At 43.5% G+C, this 22,922-nt stretch overlaps 1 protein-coding gene across 1 annotated transcript; it reads left to right on the forward strand.

Annotated features, from left to right (window-relative positions):
- Positions 1-9,591: 9,591 nt before the first annotated feature.
- Positions 9,592-21,697, forward strand: ywhaba (tyrosine 3-monooxygenase/tryptophan 5-monooxygenase activation protein, beta polypeptide a). Its single transcript, XM_060069084.1, has 7 exons — positions 9,592-9,751; positions 16,000-16,159; positions 18,223-18,363; positions 18,849-18,972; positions 19,696-19,859; positions 20,593-20,688; positions 20,875-21,697. The coding sequence occupies exons 2-7, from the start codon at positions 16,007-16,009 to the stop codon at positions 20,929-20,931; spliced, it is 735 nt and encodes a 244-aa protein (XP_059925067.1). The 5' UTR covers positions 9,592-9,751; positions 16,000-16,006; the 3' UTR covers positions 20,932-21,697.
- The last annotated feature ends 1,225 nt before the right edge of the window (positions 21,698-22,922 follow it).

The following is a 22,922-nucleotide window of genomic DNA, read 5'->3' on the forward strand; positions in this document are numbered from 1 at the left end:
GACAACAGCTCACTCATAGTCTGTTTTTGAGAACTTGGGCTTTCTTTGAGAGCGTGGTGCCATCCAGCTCCATCACAACTTTTTGGCGCACTTCAAATGTGTTCTTTAGCTCAGGAGGGTAGTTGAGGTTCAATACATACATTAGGCCAAACAATATGGCAGCAGCTAATGCAGTGTTGTCCAGTCCTTGCATTATCTGCAGGCCTTCCAGGACAATCCCCACGTCCTCTGGACCACTGGTTGCATCATTTTTCACGACAAATATTCCCACCGTGGTGTCCTCAATCGATTCTTTGATGGCGGCTTCGTCCTCTGCCTGCACAGTGAAATCACAAATAAATCGGAGTCAGAAAAAACAAAATTCATATTTACAATGGAATTATAATGAAAGTGCTATTTAAAAGATTTTTTCATTTTAAATAATTTAAGCTAGTCTGTGAGCCTCTCCTTTTCTCTTTGTTAAACTTGCAGACTGTACATGTTTCAAATTAAAATGCCTATATAGTGTTGTGCCGATAAAACACGAGAAGGTTCATTTTATAGTCAAGTTTTAACTTGGATAAAGCACTCACCTGTGTGTCATGTAATGGAAGCAAAAATTAAACTAACCAGACCTAAAAGGTCCCATGACATGAAAATCTAAATTTATGAGGTTTTCTAACATAAATATGAGTTCCCCTAGCCTGCCTATGGTCCCCCAGTGGCTAAAACTTGCGTTTGGTGTAAAACGAGCACTAGCTGTTCTGCTCGCCTTTGAAAAAACGGAGGCTCAAGCGCGCTGATTTGGAAATCTGTGCTCATGACGTCATGAGGAATCTCAGCTCCTCCCCTTACTCTGCCTGGCCCGCCCAGAGACGTTGGCCCGCCAATGAGACTCGACCGTGCGAGCACCACATGTGTGTGTGTGAATACACACACTGTAACGCAAGTGTTTCTTGTCGGTTCTTTGACGTGTCTTGTATTTCCACAACGAGACTGTCGTGGGGGTTATCTAAGCCATGGTTGAGAAGGAATTGGGGGAAAGGAACTTTGGTTTGACTCGGTGAAGTACATGAACTGCGACATGCCGCCGGTTGCCGCGAGGCACCATCGCCCGGCAGCGGGCAGCCGGCCGCAGGCAGCGCGCGGTTCAGTCGACTTCAGGTTGATGTGAAAGTGGAAGAACCAGAGACGTCGCAGAACCCGACAAAGTCGTTTGTGATTCATAATATCGTCTGGAGGCGCACACAATATGTTATATGATATAGATATCTATGTATTATATGATATTATTTAGATATAGAGCTCCAGGACTGTAACGCAAGTGTTGTACACTTCCTTGTTATTTGGATAACCGTTCTGCTGTTGGTGTGATGGCGCAACACGTCGGACTCTCGTATTTGGTATTTCTACAACGAGACTCGTATTGGGGGTTATCTCAGCCAAGGTTGAGAATTAATTGGGGGGAAGGAACTTTGGCTTTGACTCCCTCAAGAACATGAACCACGACAAGGAGGAGAAAGGGATCTTTGCCGGGCAGCGCTTATGCACCTCCGCCTCCGGCGGTGGTCCCTCAGCGGGGCTCAAGCGGGAGACATTCGCCGCCAACAATCCCTTTCTCCTCCATGTCGTGGTTCATGTTCTTGAGGGAGTCAAAGCCAAAGTTCCTTCCCCCCAATTCATTCTCAACCTTGGCTGAGATAACCCCCAATACGAGTCTCGTTGTAGAAATACCAGATACGAGAGTCCGACGTGTTATGCGCCATCACACCAACAGCAGAACGGTTATCCAAATAACAAGGAAGTGTACAACACTTGCGTTACAGTCCTGGAGCTCTATATCTAAATAATATATACATAGATATCTATATATCATATAACATATTGTGTGCGCCTCCAGACGATATTATGAATCACAAACGACTTTGTCGGGTTCTGCGACGTCTCTGGTTCTTCCACTTTCACATCAACCTGAAGTCGACTGAACCGTGCGCTGCCTGCCGCCGGCTGCCCGCTGCCGGGCGATGGTGCCTCGCGGCAACCGGCGGCATGTCGCAGTTCATGTACTTCAGCGAGTCAAATCAAAGTTCCTTTCCCCCAATTCCTTCTCAACCATGGCTCAGATAACCCCCACGACAGTCTCGTTGTGGAAATACAAGACACGTCAAAGAACCGACAAGAAACACTTGCGTTACAGTATGTGTATTCACATTGATGTGGACGTTGAAGAACCAGGAACGTCGGAGAACCCAACGCGGTCGTTTGAGATTCATAATATCGGCTCACACAGCTTTTGGCCGTAATAATATATATTATATGATATAGATATCTGTGTAGGCTATATGATAATATTTAGATATAGAGCTCCAGGACTCCCGTGTGTTCTAGAATATTTACAGAACACGGCTAAAGGCTGTGTGCGGCTCGCCATTGCGATACATCCACTGTAAACAGAGCGCATGGTGGCTGCAAGCTGCTCAGGGCCACACCCCCACCCTCCTCCTTGACACGCCCACCGAAACAGCGCATTTGGGGGAAGCTCAATGTGCGACTGGCTCGGAGTGGCTGTAACTCTGCACCACGGCTGAATTTAGGGAACGTCTTTGAATACTGTGTTAGTTGCCCACTAATACCTATATTAAAGAATACATAAAATAGCATGTCATGGGACCTTTAAGGTCGAGCAACCAATATAAATGTTACTAAACACAACGGAAGTGTGTTGCGTAATTTGCATCAGTACAGTAGCCTAGATCTATTTCATTAAAGGGGACCTATTATGCTTTTTCGACTTTTATGACCTATGAACGTTGTTATAATGATTGATAGTCATGTTTAACCATACTCAAGTGTCAAATAATGACGTACATGCATTTCGACGTATTCCCTGCTGACAGTCTGGGGTGGCTGTGCAGAGCGCTAAACACTCGGGACAACGTTTGCGATTCACTTGTTCACATTTCCGGGAAATCATCTACGTAGAGGCACTCCTGCCACGCCCCCATATGCCTGGTCAAATCTGCCCGCGCGCGCTTCAAGGAAGGTAACCAATCACAACGGAGTTGGGTTGGCAGGAGGGGGGCGGAGAAGTATGGTTAAACATGACTATCAATCATAACAACGTTTATAGGTCATACAAGTCAAAAAAGCATAATAGGTCCCCTTAAACTACGCATTTTGGTGTTCAACAAAATATCAAAATCGGTAAAATCAGTAAAATAACTTCACTCACCACGAACTCCCTGACAAGATTTGCTGGGTCTTCGTTGAGGTACACACACAGCCACTTGAGAACACATTCCCGCCCTGCATCAACGTCATCGTCCTAGGTCATGGAGATTAGAAGAGAAAGACATTTGTTTGGAATCCTTTTTCCTCTATCAAATTTCTCTATAAATTCAGTATTTTATTTCCCAAAAATTCATTCTTACTTGAGTCATGGGGGCCAAAGTTCTCTCAATACGCTTGCCTATCTGTCCTCCTCGTTTTTTTGGAACAGCTTTAGAAGTTTGTCAGATCTTACATCCAGCTGTGTCAGAAATCTGGATTGCAGGGGCATGGTGGTAATGCGCTTAAATTCTGCATTTATCTGAAAATAAAAATAAGACAATCATTTGATTACTTCATTTTCTAATGATCTTATATTTAAAATACATAAATTGGTCTGTATTGGTCTTCCAAACCTAGGGGTGCAACAGAAACTTCCTCTTCCACAAACTCCTCATCCTGGCAATCAGCTGAAGAATCATGTAATGATGGTGATGCTAATGTAGTCGTTAACACAACACCAGGAATAAAATCAGTTAGGTTATGAGGTGTGTGTCGGCTTCTCTTATGAGACATAAACGTTCCATAAATATTGGTTTGAAAAGTACAGCCAACAAACATGTCAGAGACAATTTCATTTCTCCTCAGATGTATGTTGATATTAATAAAGTATTCCCTTTCATTAGATAGAAATTTGCATCTACATAAGTGACAGCTGAAAGTAACCAACTCTTTTTGAGTCTGACTAACTTGTGTTGAATGAACTCTACTACTTTGGTGTACAATTAAAGCATTCCAAGTCTTAAATGTACATGGATAGTGGATGGTGCGCCCAAAATGTGGATGCTTGAGTTTATAATGATTAAGAAGTAAAGACCTACTAGCTACTGCAACGGAACACCCCTTACACTGCCACATCACTGGAAAGAGAGAAAGAGGGAAAAATGTGAGGCCAGCCAACCAAATACATCCATATAGCTTTCCTAAAAGAATCGGTCAACATGCTTCACAGTTACTCTTTATTGTAGTTTAAATGCAATTCATTGTTCATGGTGCTTTTAAACTGTTGAATGGGGACCTAATAAATCACACAGGAAAGTATATTCCTGCAGGCTAATGTTATCACACAGTACCAAAATATTAAGATTAATTTTCATAAATTGACAGCAACATTCTAATACTATTAAGTTTAAACAAGTCAAGTGAATCAAATAAAGCATTTAAATACTCACCATTTCTACAGAGCCTTAGGAACAATGCTTGAAGCAGAAGCCTGTCTCAACCCAACTGTCTCAACACCAATTACCTATACCTACAGAAAAAACTAAAACAAATATTTTATGATTCAAACAGTTTCTACAGAACAAGTTTACCCTTAAATAAACATTTCCATACAACAGTTAAATAAAAATCTCCCTCATTTCTCATTTTAATAAGGCTCCATTAAGGTAATTAGACATCAAGACCTTAAAAAAATAATACATTCTTAACACAACAAAATGAAATGAAAACATTACATTGTAGCGTCCCTCTGTAAAAATGCCACGAGACGGAACTGGGGTTTTCTGGCTATTTATTTCCCAATTAATACACAGGCTACTGTGGGCTGTAGCCAACGCAAAAGCAACTACATCGAATAAACTGTTGGGTCAGTGAGAACGGCGACGGTCTGTCTATAGCCGAGGGCTCCGTAGGCGTCACGTAAACTCGGCAATAGGAGCTAGCGTTTAGCATTAGGCCAATATTAGCATCGCACTTTAGCCTAGCTCTCTCCCCGGAACAACGATAACGTTTCCTGGTTCTCAGCCAGTCACGACCCTACAGCCTATGACAGCCTATAGAGTGGCGAAGTCACGCCCCTTCCGGTAGGGCTCATGGGACCTATGAGATCGAAAAAAATGGATGAGTGTCAATGGAGAGAAAATAATTATTTTCTGGTCCCAGTCTTTATATGCCCTGGATTACACATATGTTGTTTGTGGATTTAAATAATTTTTCATGCAAAGAAAACTAAAAATGTTCATGAAGAAGTTTGATAATTTTAGGTTTTATGTGAGGCCGCTTTGTGAACTACAGCTCTTCGCTGCTCTCGACGCATATGATATACGTCACCACACCCGCCCTTGGAACTCGGCACAGAGATGGCGATCTCTCTGCCCCACTTCACCGCTTTTTCCAAGGGGAGGATAAAAGCATCGAAAGAGGTGAAAACCATTATAAGTCGGGGCACGTGCAGAGTTTCAGTTATGCCGATGGGAAGATTGTCGGTCTTCTCCACGCCAGTCGCAGGGAGCGTGACGTCACATACGAGCCGTGTAGTCTTTCTCGTTGTGTTTTCTCTACAGCCTTTATCTGAACAATTGCACAATAAACTGTCGAACTCTTTGCATGAAAAATTATCCTTTAAATCCACAAACAACATATGTGTAATCCAGGGCATATAAAGACCGGGACCAGAAAATTATTTTCTCTCCATTGACACCCATTCATATTTTTCGATCTCATAGGTCCCATGAGCCCTACCGGAAGGGGCGTGACTTAGCCACTCTATGGCACCAACTCTCTGGAATCCCAACAACACAACCCCGTGAAATGGACATAAACAAACTATTTTAACAGAGGAAAACACATAACACAACATTACATAATACCCAGTCCGTTACAATGACTGGGGAAGGCTAGGTATAGCTGGTAAAGACCAAACCGCTTAAACTATGAATGCCTTTGCTACCCAGCGATGCTAATATTAGCCTAATGCTAAACGCTAGCTGCCATTGCCGCGTGTACGTGACGCCTACAGAGCCCTCGGCTACAGACAGGACCATCAAAATTCTCACTGGCCCAATTAATATACTCACACGTTTTTACGTTTTACCAGGCATAGCAGCATAACAAATAAAGACATTACCAGCGACTTTCCCCACCGTGGTATAGTGAATATATCCCAAAAAATGCGCCAACATTTTGAGTTGCTTAAGCATGCAGTTAGTAACTCCCCCTCCCCCCAGCGAATTACACCAATTAACTTCATAGTTCTAAGGAAAGTCAACTACGCTTTCACACGATAGAAAAACATGCTTTATTCCCTAATTTCGTGAATGAGTCATGAGCTAAATTAAAGTTGTTTAGGCCTAGCTAACGCCAGCGAATAGTAACGCCAGCGAACTTTAACACATTAGTATAAACTATCAAAAAATACCTTGACATAAACATGTTGCTCAACCTTACGAGCAAATTAAAACTAGTATTTAGAGTGACTGACTCTAACAGTGACATATTTGGTAAGATTTAATTACCTTGAAAGATATCTCCCCAGGTCCACACGCATTCAACACAAGTGCAAAATGGCAACGTTCTTCTTCACCACGTGGTTGATGACGCGTTCATAGTGTTCCAGACAAAACATATCTTATTTCTTACTTCTTAAAATGACTGAAACTTATAGATTTAACATCCCTCAAAGCTGTAAGAGTTCTACATGATTTATATATGTTTTGATGAGAAACATAAATCAAACGTTTTGTATACAGTAACATTTCTATCCAAGGCATCCATAACTTGGTCAAGTCACCACATGGATTAAAAACGTACATTCAACCTCACTGAAATGAATCCATACTCTATCAAAGGTTTCCATAACCTGGGTCAAGTAACCATACATCCAAAACATTGGCAGAATGTAATGCTTTTAAGTGGTAGGTTAAGGAAACAGATGAAAAGCATTTAGTTTATGTGGTTTTATCAATTAACAAATTTTCAATTAACAAAGAAATTATAGTAATATTACTAATTAAATAATTATTTTACTTTTAATTTCTCAGTAACTTTAAATGATTTTTTACTTTTTTTAGAGTATTAAAGCTGAATTTGACAGTTTATTCCCTTAAATAACAGACAAATATTTGTGAAATTACGATATATTTGTGAACGTATTTTAACAATAAATATATGGATTTCTAATAGTTTTTTTTTTTAAAAGAACAGGAATATTGTGTGTTTTCACAGTTACAGTGATTTCATGTTATTTTACATTTGACATGTAAAATAACAGTCTATTTTTGTAAATTAAATGGTATTTTAAAAATACAGACAAAATCTGTAAAATAAACAGTAAAATTCTGTTATATTACAACTTTTTTTTACACACACACACACATGTACGAAGGCAACACAAGGTCAATCAAAGTAGCTGTGGGTAACAAATGGACACAAAGAATGAATAAATGAATGTATTTCATTACTTTTATTTTGATCATTGTCAACGCAGAATTCCAATATCAAAATGGAATGCACTATGCAAAGAGGAAGGCCATGCATTAAATGTTGATATTCAAATCCTGTTATTATGCCTTATCATACTCTAATTCAAGTGAATGATTTATTGATTACCTTCTTTATTTCTCTCAGACATACTCTAGGGTAGAAACACACACAAATATAGCGCATTAGTAACTGTTTTTATAGGCCCGGATATGAAATATGATTTTTTTTAAGCATTGCAGTGAACCTACCTGACAAGAGAAAATAAGGACACAGACGGTCCGTCGGACAGACAGACAGTCAGTCAGTCAGACAGACAAGACCATCAGTCAGTCCGACAGACAGACCATCAGTCAGTCAGTCAGACAAAGACAGACAGACAGAGAGGAGTTCTTAAAAGAACTGTTGGTTTCGTAATGTGTGTGTTATGTGGTGCAATGTCGTGGTGCAATGTGCAGGCAAATCTGGAGGGGAAAAGCAACATTTTAATCAGGTTTCAATGTTTCACGAAACATATCTTACCAATGTGGTTTGGAGAATATTACCATGATAAGCAAAATATTGGAGTTTATTTAATTGTCCTCATATGTGGACCCGATTATGTGTCCTCATATTTGGCCCGAGGGCATGGCGTTAAAAAAAGCTGAAAAACACTGCCTAAATGCTATTTTTCAAACGACCTCATGACATAAACATGAGGCCATGCATGTTACTTCCATGAATATTTTAATGATCAACTTGTTGGTCTATCCATACATTAGTTTATAATGTGTACACGAACAGAGAGCGGCAACTTACCTCTAGGCAGAAAAGCGCTCAGTATCATGGACTCAGACGGAAATACGTTCTCCCGCTTTCTGCAGAAAGCGGGAGAACGTATTTCCGTCTGAGTCCATGATACTGCGCGGAATTTTCCTTAAATGTGGGCTGGCTTAAACGTTTAAGCCCGCCCACATCTGCGAGCTGCAGTCAGGGGTTACTCGGTTGTAACGCACATTTTAAAAAGCGAGGTGCTGGGGAGCCCAATTCGTTTGAATGCAAAATACAATTTGACCACAAGATGGCAGAAATTCCAAGACAGTGTCCCTTTAAAAGTAAGTGGGATGTTGCCATATGGTGAAGAGAAGGCACCTGTACTGAAGAATTACAGGGGTTGTCGAGGGGTTGAGTTGCTCTTGCATGGAGAGATGGTCACGAAAACCGTAAAACTAGAAAGTAGAAATAGTTGTAGGCCTATTGCAGTTCAGCTCTACCGACAAAAGGATGTATTTCCGCCTACACAGGAAGTACTTCCTCTACATCACATACGCTTTTTTCTGTCGTCTGACTCAATAATATAGACATGATGGCAACAAGTCTGGGAAATGTAGTTCTGTGCAAATGTTTAGAATAATATTTTATTTTACATTCATTAGACACTTTGATTCAAAGCAGTCTCTCAGATGTCAATCACAGTGCTTTGAGCTATAGTTGAACAAAACGAGTAATGTAATTGGACGAAATACTTGTCAGATAAACGCCAGTGCAGGCATGTCGGCAGGCCTAACTATCTAAAACAACCAATTACCAGAGGTAAGCACAAGTGCCGATATCTGAAAAAACTTGAATCATTGTCCATTTGCCTTCAGGTAATAGTGCAACAGGGAGGTTTTCACCATATAATCTTTTTTCTAAATTAGGTATTAGCTGATTTTTAGGTTTGACTTTTATTCATCCATTTGTGTTGTGTTGTATTCCAGGAACTACAACAACACTGTATCACACTTTTTAATTAAACCTACTGTTCTGTCAATAAATAGTAAAGTGAGAGAATAAAACAGACAGGCAGACGGACACACAAGACCGACTACTTTGACTACCATAAGACATTTCAGTTGAATAACTTGGAATTGTCGAACCAAAGCGCGCACTTATGACACGATAGTGAACTCGAAATGCGACGACACATTAACACAGCGGCCGGAGACGAGAGACAGTTACCATGGCGATACGGAGCACGTCATCCACTGTCGCGGTTGCCATGGTCCTCATGTGACGTCAAAGCCCCTGCAATATACTCCGGGAAGCCCCGCGGCTCGGTCGCGATGGTTACAGGCGTGGGGGAGGGGTGGGGTTGAGAGGAAGCGGAAGTGTCAGAGCAGGCGGAAGTGGTACTGCCCTGAATCCCCGGAGCAGCAGGACGGCTCGAGCACTCACATCATCCCCGAGAATAAATAGCAGGATCTCTCCCAGCGCACTCTAAAATGTGAGTTCCACCTCTATATCGGCTCGATTGACATGTTATCAACGGGGAAATAAGGGTTGTTTTGTATTAACTGAGCGACCCGTACACGGGCCCCGACGGCCAGTCGCGCCTCTATGCGGCGGAAGGTTGCCTATTGTGGTCCGGGGCTGGGTGCAAGGACTTAGGCCAAGACGGGTGTGGGATTCAAGCGCAAGGAGTAATGGCTCTACAAATCACTTGCCTTTAGGTTACTATGGGGCGTAGTGATCCTGGATGGTTCCCTAATAACCGTATTTGTGGCGAAATCACCGAGTGGGATGGTGTGATTTGGTGCAGATCGGATCGTAGTGAAAGGGAGGGAGGGGAAGGCGAGTTTAGCCATTTTGACAGCTTAGCCGCGCCGCGTCTGACCGATATGCCCATCGGCTTTCTACTATGCAGCTAGGCTAATGAGCTGAGGTTACATACAGGACACATTTAGGAGGAACTGTACATAAGTACATAAAATATATTCAGGTTTTTGTAATCGCTGATGTATGGCTTTGCGCTCATTCGCCGCGTTGCGGTGTTTTCGCTGCCCAGCGCAACGCACACCATTTCCTGGGCGCTACCATCGCATTCACTTCAAAACGTGAACATGACTCGAATCAGCGTTTTACAATGACAATTTATGGTTGTGAAATGGAGGTCGACCTTTCATATACCGTTAAACTGTCCACACGTTTTCCGACTCAAGTGGGTCACTGAGCTTAGCGTCCGTGCTCATTGAACGGCCACGGCTCTCTGCCGCATTCCCTTGCGGAACGGCCGCGCTCTGCCGCTAACGCGCTATGATCGCTCCTTTCTTCAAATTCCGCAAGGCGCAGCGGCAGAGCGCGGCCGTTCCTTTCAGCCTGTTTTCCGCGAGGCCTTGTGGATGCAGTATGAAAGGAACGGTGTGCGGAATTTTCTGCCGCCGCCGCTCTAGTTAAGGGCAATATCTCTCCATCTTAAAAAAAAATCCGCAAGGGAATGCGACAGAGAGGGCGTAACGCGACCAACTTACCGACATGTGCAGTGATCGTTACCGGAATAGGTTGTCTGCACCGGGAGAGAACTCGTATGCCGATTTCATATCTAGTTCAGTCGACGTTTGGAGCGAATTGAAGGGGTGCTCTAATTAGTTGTGGTTTTGAGATGACAGTCGCATTTATCTGGTGGGTTTAGTAACTGTCAAGGTTGCCTGACCGTTTAATACGTTTCCGATCGATTATAGTATGTCTGTGTGACAATGCAGCGGGGAAGTACACACGCGTGTGTAATGTAAAGGCCTCATGTATGCCGCGCCTGGGCTCAATCCAATGGGTTAGTCGCAGTACAGCATCACTTCTAGGGTGTATACATTGAATACAGATAAGATGAGGTAGACATTATTTATCCCAGGGAAATAAAGAAGGCTCGGCAGAGAGTACAGTAAATGGAACATTTAAATAAGAATGCAAAACGTGTATTTGTATGATTTTATCTCTATTATATGCAAACATTCTGCATTTTGTAATTATTGTTGCTAAGCATTTATTGAGAATTAAGTTGGCACATGTAATTAAACTATAATACTTCACATAATAGCATATTTCATCCTCTGGTCCACTGATTACTACTGTATTTGTAGATTACGCATTGGGCATGCTACAATTTATTTAGCAATCCACTGCTAAATTTAATTGTTAAATTTAGACTTGTCTTTGTATACTTGGAACAACCAGCTATTTTTCTAATTAATTGGGATAACTATAGAGAATACTACTGAATACGTACTGCAGAGGAAATCCTAATGATTTTGTTGCAGTCTTTCTCAGGAGTTCTGAGCATTTTATCATCAATTAAATATCCAGACTTCCACGGTGCATGAAATAGACGATCCTGGATACTTATATCATAGTATATCACTTTATCTGTTTTTCTAGGAGGTGGTGCCTGGGTGCAAGTGACTACAGACAGGATGTTATACACGTGGGCTGAACACGCCTCTGAAAGCAGCTCACAGGAGTTTCCGGGCAATATAGGCAAAGAATAATATCTAGAAATACAAAAAAAGTTACAATGTCGATATTTGATATTTCTCAGCTTTCATTCCCCAAAAAATCTCACAGTCAAAGAACATATACTAGTCTTTTATCAATTAAAGCATAAAAACAATGAAAAGCCTCCATGTCAAAGGTTCTACACAAACAAGAACCAATTTCTAGTTTAGCAAAAATAAGACAACATTGTACAGCAAAGTTGAGTCTCGTCTGGTAATTGACTCCCCTTGACAGTCGAGGGCATATGTGTGTGAACACCTTCATATGCCCTAACGCCACATTACGTTGTTTTATCATTCACGTTATGATGGCGTTTCATCTCTTTAATCCAAGTATAAAATAGTCCAGTGAATGGCATGTTGTGGCTGAGTGATCTTTAATGCATCCATGTTTTGGATATTAGTCTTTCCTGGTCGTTTCCCTGTTTGGAAACTTCAACAATAGAAATTCAACCAGTCGGATCATCAAAAGCAATGTATACAGATGAAGATGAGGTAATTATAGGTCTGAATGTAGCTTTCCATAATGAAGACATAAGAGGACTGTGTTTAGAAACATTATAAGGCTATTTAATACCTCCTTTATTTCCTACATCATCTAGAGTGACAATGGTGACTATGAAAAAGATACCTGATTGTGATTCATTGTTTGTACTGATTTACTCGCATGCAAGTAATAGTAAGAGTTTTGAAATATCGGTCATGGTGCAATTACAATTGTTGGGGAGGTTTCTCAAAATGGAAATTGCTATATATGTGTACAGTCCTGTCAGCACTATGATTTATTTTAAAATTGTTTTCTGACATGGTAAAACGAAAGATAACAAACAATTGCGTTCAATGTTGCGTCCTTTAAAAAGAAAAAATAATATCGAGCCCTACTCAATAATGGAAGGTGACGTTTCATGGGCACTTTAATGGGTTAATCGATATACTCCCGTACAAGGTTATGGCCCAACCCTAGCGCCAGTTCAGCTGAAAACCTGCTAAACCTGCTCACTCTATAAGCCAACACTGCCACGCCTATTTAACGATCGTCAGCTCACACTCTCCTAAAAATGTAATACGAATACATTTTGATCGAAGCTGAAATGGAGACGCTCGTCTGCCCTGGGGTTATGTAACAGCTAGGCCCAATGCCTGGATATCAGGACCAACACTAGTGTTAAAGAACATGCTAATGTTAGCTTGAAGTTACCGTGTTTATTTCTTGGTACAATTCAACTATAAATACAGATACAGATTGGAAATGGATGTATATCAAATAGTGTGTACATTTAAAATGTCCACCATATTATCCAGGTTTGTTCCTACTTGTGAAAACATAATTTTACTCCCTACCAAGTTTAAAGGTTAGAGTGGTTTACTGTGTCTGTTAGATAAGGCACAGATAAGGCTCTGATAGGGGTTAGCCGAGGGATAGTAAAGGGATCGGGAACGGTGATGAAGGCCAGGCAGTGTCCTCTCTGTAGCGACTGGACCCCCCAGGGGGATGGTCTAGGAGCGGCTTTGTGCTGGAGTGTGGGGGGGGCGTTTCTTAGGGTGGTTCTCGTCCCTGCTGGTCGTGTGTGATGGGGACTTGTGGACGGTGTTGGGTGTGTGAACTTGTGGTGTTGTGCATTGTGTGTGTGTGTGTGTGTGTGTGTGTGTGTGTGTGTGTGTGTGTGTGTGTGTGTGTGTGTGTGTGTGTGTGTGTGTGTGTGAAATTGTGATGTGGTGTGTGTGTGAAATTGTGATGTGGTGTGTGTGTGAAATTGTGATGTGGTGTGTGTGTGGTGTGACTTATAGTTTTGTACCTTTTTTGGCATGAACTTGTGTGTGAACTTGTGTGTGAATTTGGGGTGTGTGTGGTGTGAACTTGCGAGGTAATGTACTGTCTTTAAAAGACTGCATGACGTCAATGCAGTGTGACTCTATCTCATCGGACTCGCTCAAGATAAGGTCATTCAGTTAAAATGCAAAATATGTTCTACAAACGGCAGGCGACGTGATGTTTCAAACAGATGCCAACCGGACTACAGGATCATATACATTTGCGTGACTGGTTTTATGAGCCAACATTTTATATTTAAAAGCGGAACACGTGTGTTGACTCCTCTGCTTGTAACATGACCAGCGTTTTAGACCTTTCACTGCATTATTCTAGTAGTCCAACAAACTGTCTTGGTAGTACTGCTCTGCCAGGCTTCTACTCCCCCCTGGGGCCCAGAATATGGAGCTCCGGTATAGGGTTTCAAAAGGACACACAATATCTCCTGGATTGCACCTTCCTTTTAAAAGGGATTATTCCCTGCCTAGTTATGCATTGAGATATTTTCCACCACCAGTCGCGATGAACGCTCGTTAGGAACATGGGTTAATAGACATCATGTAGCGGAGCTAATTCATACGAGGAAGACATCCCAAATAAGATGCTCCTTAGCATCCTTTAGGAAGATTCCGTATCCTTCGCTGCTCTTTAATGACCTTTATTCACTGCCTAACCACTACCGGCTCGTTGAAAACCTGCATGCACTATCTAACCCCTATCTGCTTCTTAATTTCCGATTTTTGTATTCACCATCCAACATCTACCTGCTCATTGATGACCTCACTCTCTACTGTCCAACCCCTACCTGCCCCTACCTTAATGACCTATTTCTGTATTTATCCAACTCCTACCTGCTCCTTATCACTATCTAGCTCCGACCTGTATCTATATTCACTGTAAGTTGCTTTCGATAGAAGTGCCTCCTCTACATGAATAATGTAATACTGTACCTTTGGGCTGCAAAAACCTTAAAAGGCCATTCCAATTCGCATGGATGTTCCTTAATTAACAAGTCTACAAATCTGTAGACTTCAGGAAACGTTATATCCCAGTATGCATTTCCCCTCGTTCAGACCCCAATCTGCATCAGCAAGTGACCATTTGTGCTGTAAAAATACAAAGTTTAGCAAACCTAGCCATCTTTCGCTCGGATTCATTTGCTTGCTCTCCTTCACTGGTCGGCCTAGCCAGAGGGGGTTAAATGATTGATTGATTGACTGATCGGGATGATATTGATCCAGTATTTCATGCGGTGTGAGTAGACCTTCTCTGGATTGTTCGCTGTTATCATGTGATATGATATGTGATATGTCTCGATCTGTGTGGGGCTGCATTACAGTAAGGCCGTATAGCCTTTGGACACTTTTGGAAACTTTTACATTACACGTTCACTCCCCCACCCCCCTTATGGGACAATGATTTTAATGTATGTCACAATATGCTTGATTGAAAAATAAATACTTAATGCATTTTAAAGTATCGCTCTTTCTTTTACCTTGGTGGACACTCCCATTGGTGATGTCACAAGCTGATGGATTTTGAAATGGCTTGTAATGACTAATCAGCCTCACATCTGGTGGTGAATTAGAGGCCCCTTAATCCAATTAGCACAACACCACTTTCTCCTTTCCAATCCGACACTGACGCACCACCAACCTTAAGTGTCTGCCTATTCAATATCTCTTGTCTTAAATGATTACTCTGCTGCTGCTAATCTCTAACCACTGTGAAAGCTGCTCCTCCGAACAACCTGTTGACCTGAGGTTCTACAAGCCACGCTTCAGATACCGTTGTAGACTGAGATTTTTCCACCGATACATTCAGATCTCGAATATTATTATTTATTTTTTTGGCAAATGACCCACCCCATACAATGTGGAACATAGTATCTATGCATCCCTATTTTTTGGTAGATCCTCTAATGAGAAACAATGTGTCTGTCTTCCTGACATTTCAATAGAAACTCAAGACCATAGCTGCTGTTAGCAACCTTGTCCAACTAGGGGAAGTAAACTCTGTTTGTTTCTAGACATTTCCAGCCTAGAAACAGGAACCAAGCCCTACCGTCAAACCGCAGCGACGAGCCGCCGGCTCACATTTTCCATACCAACACTATATCACCAGGCTTCACTTGAAACTGAGCTCAGCCCATTCAAACCATAGTCATCAAATTACAGCTCTTCCTGGGAATTTTTTATTTTTTCATTCGGTCTATAAACTGAGAACTAACGTGTGTGTGTGTGTGTGTGTGTGTGTGTGTGTGTGTGTGTGTGTGTGTGTGTGTGTGTGTGTGTGTGTGTGTGTGTGTGTGTGTGTGTGTGTGTGTGTGTGTGTGTGTGTGTGTGTGTGTGTGTGTGTGTGTGTGTGTGTGTGTGTGTGTGTGTGTGTGTCCTCCAGCCTAGCGATGGATAAGAACGACCAGGTCCAGAAGGCTAAGCTCGCGGAGCAGGCCGAGCGTTACGACGACATGACGGCGGCCATGAAGGCTGTGACAGAGCAGGGGGTGGAGCTGAGCAACGAAGAGCGCAACCTGCTGTCCGTCGCCTACAAGAACGTGGTACGTAGCCCCTCGACCCCCTAATACCCCCCCCCCCAAAAAAACCTTGTCCTTGTAACCCCCTAGTGGACCCAAAGATCAGGGCCTAGCATAACCCTCTAAACCCCTTGTTCCCTCCCTAACCCTGTTCCTCTTACCCCTTAGCCCCCCCCCCCCCAAACCCCCTAGGCGACCTACAGACCAGAGCCCCCCTTAACCCCCTAGGCCCCCCTAACCCCCATGTCCCCAAAACCCCTGGTTCATGCAATAAAATTAAAATATTTACTCCAAACTGCTCTGTCTAATATCATAGTAATAAGTAAGACATCTAGAAAACCCATATGCATATGCATTTATGGTATTATATATTTTCCTCCATACCTGATTCATTGCTGCAGTCTGCTAGCTTGTCAGTGTATTACAGTTCAGACTCTTACTATCAATGGCCCCTATTTTACCATCAGTTGTGAGGCTAATCAGTCATCAGAATCCATCCAGTTGTTACATCACAAGTGGCAGTGTCCACTGAAAGCCAGGCACACAATATAAAATAAGGCTAGATTTACTTTTGGCAGAAAGAAGTTATTCAGATGCAGGTGCCCTTATAAAAGCATAGGATTCATCCATTCGAAACGAAATTTAAATGTTTTGAACGCTACAATCTCGACGCTTATCCAAAGTGCCTTTATGTCGGGCACCTTCTTAGCTCTTAAGAGCTACCCTATAGAGAACTGGGGCACAAGCATGTCTCTCTAAACCTCTATCTCAACCCATCGCATGGAGATGAAATGGAGGGGATTAGCGGCCTTCAGGGCTCGCTCGGGGCCTCGGGCGGCCGGCACTGCCTGTATTGTGTGGCGTAGGAAGGACATCCTATGAGTCATAGCGGCTGCACTCGGATGACTCTCTAGCCAAGACGTGCGTAGCCAGACCTGCTTGTGAAGTGGCTGCTTAACCCTTCATGTGGTTTTTTTTTGAGCGTGAACAAGCGGTGCTTTCTCGCCTCTTCCTCTTCAAAAGTGTACACTAGTGGTTCTTAACCTTCTTTCCGCCAGTCTTTTTTTGTTTGAAAGTGTTTCAAGCCCAGATTGTTCGATTGTTTGTTTCTCCACACAGGGTGTTTAACCCAATCGACAACTGCACATTATATCAATATCCCAGAAGATCTAAGTGCATCGCACCATACTTACAGTAACTGGTCGTAGTTTCCACGTGGCTATGAGTCATCAGCTCGTATGATCCACGTGACACAAAGCTTACGTGTCTGATCGACCCCACCCCACATGGTATACGACTCGACAGCCACTAACTGTTGGGCTCTAATGAGGCACTGCCTGTGGTGGTTGTGAGTAACGTGTAAAGGTATTTTGGATTGTGCATGCAAGTAAACTATCTCGGGAGTACATTGGCGTCCCAGAATGAACCAAGCAAATGTAAAACAAAACGAAGAGAGTTAAATAAAAAGTTGATCCCTGGCTGGGCCTGGTGTGGAACACGCCCCCTGAAAAAAGGGGGGACACTTTGAAAATATGATAATATAAGTATACATTCTCCGTACCTCTCTGCAGTGGCCGGGTACGCGGCCCGCAGACATTAAGGCCCCCTCTACTATATATACATTCAGGGCATTTAGCAGACGCTTATGTCCAAAAAGACTTGCAATAAGTACAATTGTCAGGAGGAAGAAAAACGACAATATATCGCTGTCGGTACAGTAAAGATATTCATAGAAAAAAGTGCCACGCACCCATTCCCCATTTACAACAAATATAGCTAGGATAAGACGCAACGCAATATTAAGTTCCGGATGCAGCGCGTACCATATAGGCCCAGTCCTGAACGCAGCAACCTGGGCTCGAATCCTGCCAGTGGTCCTTCGCTGCATGTCCTCCCCTCTCTCCCCCATACCTTCCTCTCTCTCACTCTATAATGAAGCATAATAATGCTGTGAAAAAATATACATAAAATAATGAGTTGGTGCACGTCGATGCCTTCCACGGCTGCGCGGTCTCCTCACGAGGTCCGCCTACCCTGTGCGCCCGGGGCTGACCCACGTCGTTCTCTGCTGTGCTCCTCCCCGCCAGGTGGGGGCGCGCCGTTCATCCTGGCGGGTCATCTCCAGCATCGAGCAGAAGACGGAGGGCAACGAGAAGAAGCAGCAGATGGCCCGCGAGTACCGCGAGAAGATCGAGGCGGAGCTGGAGGAGATCTGCAAGGATGTGCTGGTGAGCCACATTGAGGCCCTCCGCTCCCTGTCCCAGTACCGTCTCTGCTCCCTCCCTCCCGCCCTCCCTCCCTCCCTCCCCCCCCGTGCCTGCACTCTGTTCAGCATAGGGTGACCTAATTCAACAAGCGTAGCGGTGATGGTGGCATTTTTGCCCGACAGACGGGGCCAGAGAATGGAGTGAGTGCAGATGCTGGCTCCATGGGGTACGGGTACAATAAAGTATCCCAGAATGCTATGTGTATGCAGCTCTTATGGTGGATACAAACTATTACCATGGTTTGGATGCCATAGTAGAGTGGCATACTATTCAACACACCCACGTGTGTGTGTGAGTGTGAGAAACAGTTCCAGTACAATTGCGTGCAAAAGTTCATGTGTAAAGTACGATACAGATGTTATCTTTGGTTAATGTGAATTATGCATGCCACTGTAACTTGTATGGGGGCTGTGTCTGAGCTGACCTTTTTTTTTTGTGTTTTTTAGAACCTGCTGGATAAGTTCCTCATCGCCAATGCCACCCAGGCGGAGAGCAAGGTGTTTTACCTCAAGATGAAAGGAGACTACTTCAGATACCTGTCAGAGGTCGCCTCCGGAGCAAGCAAGAAAAGTCAGTCTTTCTCTACATTACTCCCTACTCTCTAATCGCTTGCTTCTACTGAAGGATATGTCTGATCATTAACATCTCAATCCTTATTCTAACACCTAAACTACAATACCTTACATCATCTTAGTTCAAATCTGATAAACAGAAATCAGACAATGTTTTTTTTTTTTTTTTTTACTATCTTGATACGTTGTCAAGGAAGGAAGGCTGGGGAAACCTGTTGCCAAGCAACAGAAACCCATAACAGTCAGCTGTCAAAATGACCCCTCCCCCTCTTGGATATCAGCATTGAGATGGGGGGGAGGCACCTCCCTTGTTAATGAGATGCGACTCCAGACGGTGTGACGCATGTTCGCCATCTTGGGCCAAAGCTACAGGGATTCTGATCGGAGCATTAGGCTGCTGTTGTTCTAATGAGTCATCCCAATATACCTGTTGGAATCCGCCCGCTGTCTGTCTAGACTCTGGTGAATGTCATATTCACTCTTCTGGAACATCTATATCTAAGCCTAACCATCTCTAACCCAATATCTATACATAACCATCTCTGAATTTAAACCTTCACTTAAACCTAAAACAAAATCCACACTTGTATTTTCAGTTGGGTGTGATACCCCAACACCTTCACAAATGTTCAGTAGACAGACGCAACTGATTCTAATGCATCATGGGAATTGTAGTTGCACTGGATGCTCAACCATACCTACCCTCCTTCCCTCGCTACAGCCACGGTGGACAACTCCCAGGAGGCCTACCAGGACGCGTTTGACATCAGCAAGAAGGACATGCAGCCCACGCACCCCATCCGCCTGGGTCTGGCCCTCAACTTCTCCGTCTTCTACTACGAAATCCTTAACTCCCCAGACAAGGCCTGCCAACTGGCCAAGCAGGTATAGTTAGTGCCTGCTCAGTGCGTGCCTTTTGTGTGGCCATCACAGGATTACAAGTAAATAAAGAAAGAATGGTGTTTTATTTCTGACACCTTGCATAAACTATGCAACTGTGTTTTATTGGCAGTTAAGTGTTCACATAGTAGGCATTTTGTCTGTTTTTGAAGTAGATGAGATGACAAAGCTAAGCCCCTTTCACACATACAAAGCTAAGCCCCTTTCACACAAACGTCCCGGTTAATTACTGGGATAGAATGGCAGGCACCGTCCTGCGCCTGTTCACACATGGCATAACAACGTCGTACTACGGGCAGCCGATGGCGGTAATGCAACACTTGTGGAGTGCCGATAGCGTGAAATGGAGAGGAGCTTCCTTATGTCGGAAACTGTCCAGTATCCAGAAATTATTGGGAAAATGCGCTGCATTATTCACAACCGCCGTTCAGGCATTGATCCTGAAATGATACTAGGTCTTGAGCAGGCAAATTGCCAATGTAAATTTCCAGGAATATCGATCCCTGTTCCTCTTCACAGGAAATCTTCCTGAACTTTGCAGGGGAATACTGCTAACTAACTACAGCCCCTTAGTTTAGTATGTCTGATAATGTATACAGTTCGGTGTGTGTGTGGTGTATGATAATGTTTACACTGCAAGGTGTTGAATAGTGTTTACAGGGATGGGTGTTAGGCAGTTGACACTGTTCATGGATGTGCCTTTTGTGTTTTTGTTCAGGCGTTTGACGAGGCGATCGCTGAGCTCGACACCTTAAACGAAGACTCCTACAAAGACAGCACCCTGATCATGCAGTTACTAAGGGACAACCTGACTGTAAGCACACACACACGACTGTCGAGAGGCAATTATTTGCAACGGCATTTTGGTGGAGATTTGATTAATGAAGGATATCTCTCGTTTTCTCTCCCCCCTCCCACCTGTACGTCTCTCCTACCCTACCTCCCTGTCGGTGGTTATCTCTCTCTCCCTCCCTCTCTCTGTCTCTTTCTCTGTCTCCAGCTGTGGACATCAGAACATCAGTGCGACGAGCCTGAAGTCGGCGAGGGGGAGAACTAAAGCGCTCGCCCCGTCCCCCCCCGTCCCGTCCCCCGTCCTCCCCGCTCCCTCCGCCTCCACACCTCCTCCCTCCCTCCCCCTCCCTCCCCCCTTCATCTCAAACACACATGCTGTGTCTCCACCGCTGCCTTCTGTATAACCCGGCGGCATGAGGTGTGCTCTAACCCGCACCACCTGGTAGACACCAAACCCTAACATGAATAACTCCATCCCCTGAGGTGTGGTCACCCCACGGGGAGGGTCCCAGATACAAAACGACGTACAGAACAAACAGATGTAATTAATGGTGGAAGTTGTATTTTATTTTTCTCGTCTGCCCCCCCCCCCCCCCCCCCCCCCACAATCCACTAAGTATATAAAATCACATTACTGGTCATATAATCCCCACCTCTCACCCCCTCTCCCCCCCCCCTCCCTTTCTGTCTAGACGATTAATGCATTCATATAGTTTCTCCCTTTGACAGCTTCTTAGTGTACTGGCAAAATGGCTGGTTTTATTCCACTCTAAACAAACAAAGGTTATTAAACTGTCCGTTTATTTTGAACAAACAACTGTGACGTTTAGTTATTCCTGCGCGGGACACCGGGCCCGGCGAGGGGGGAAGCAATCTCCCCCACAGAAGGGAAGACGGTCTGTTTTCGATTTGTCTGGGACCGAGACGTGGTGCTGAGGTTTATACAGAAGGCTCATCCAAGGCAGTATTGCGACACTGACTAAAGTATAGAAAATTGCCTAGTCAATAAACACTGTCTCCTCAAATATCAATGCAAGCGGTTTTCATTTAATTAAATAAACAAGCAGCAAAACTCTGAGCCACATGAAGATCCATCTTTAGTTCAGCGTTTCCACACACATTTCCTGTAAACTTCAAAGAGGGTGATAGCCTTTGAAGTTGCACCCTTATTAATGTCAATCACAGAGCTAAGTGAATCCATTACAGTGTAATGTGGCTGCCACAGATATAACATCAAGAAGTTCTACACCGTGTTCAAGAACATGGACAAGTTCTAGGAATGGGTTTGGACTGGCCTTTTGCTTTTCACACTTCTTCGGTTGTCCAACTAAGTGCTTTTAGCCGGAGTGGTTGGGGGTTAGGCAGTGCTTTGGCCTGTCGCACGAATTACAAAACATTTGAGAAAGTTTACGGTTCTGCTGAATACTAACCAATGTGATCTGCCGTAGAGTGGCGACACAAACAGTATAATGCTCGGGAAATGGTGCCACCTGCTGGTGCTCCATACTCTAGTTTTACACCAAGGAGGCCTGTTTGTTAGCCTATCAGGAAAGACTCCCGTGTTTATCTACAGATGGGTAATTAAAGGGTACCGATGACACTAACTTTCAAAATCTGAATTGAATCATCTACTGAGCAGCTCAACCTAATTTAAAGCATTCAATATCTTTATTGGTATGGTTAAATAGTTTTGGATGTTTAAACATCGATCTGCTGCCAAAGGGGGGGATGACCCAAACACGGCCACGGTTCAACCATCCGCAGCTTATATTAAACGGTTAAATCAGTCAGTGTCTCAATACTCTTCATCGTTACCATCCTCCTCCCCATTCCGCTCCTTTTTAGATGTACGAAGATCATGTCTTTAGTTTATTTCTCGCTGAGGGCAAGTTTTCATGCACTGAATTTAAATATCATAAACCCCTTGCCATCTGTCTCTAGCTGAACTAAAAGGCAGTTAATCTATGCTTGATAAGGAGGGAATAGAATCCCATGCAGCAGTGAGTGTGGCTCAGAGTCTGTGTGTATATCTGCTCTCTCAACAAACGTTCTGTTTTTACTGATCAGTATTCTGCTGGAAAAAGAAAAACGTTAAAACACAACAAAAAAAAATCTACTTTGCTTCTGTGGCGGTTTTATTGCTTAGCGCACGTGGTTGTGAGATCTTAGAATTTAGCTCAGACACCCCCGGAAAAAAAAAGTACCCCAAAAAAAATATCTTCCTAACCATCTTCTTCCCACGGTTATTGACGTAAT

Source organism: Gadus macrocephalus, chromosome 13, assembly GCF_031168955.1.
Source record: "Gadus macrocephalus chromosome 13, ASM3116895v1".
Lineage (NCBI taxonomy): Eukaryota > Metazoa > Chordata > Actinopteri > Gadiformes > Gadidae > Gadus > Gadus macrocephalus.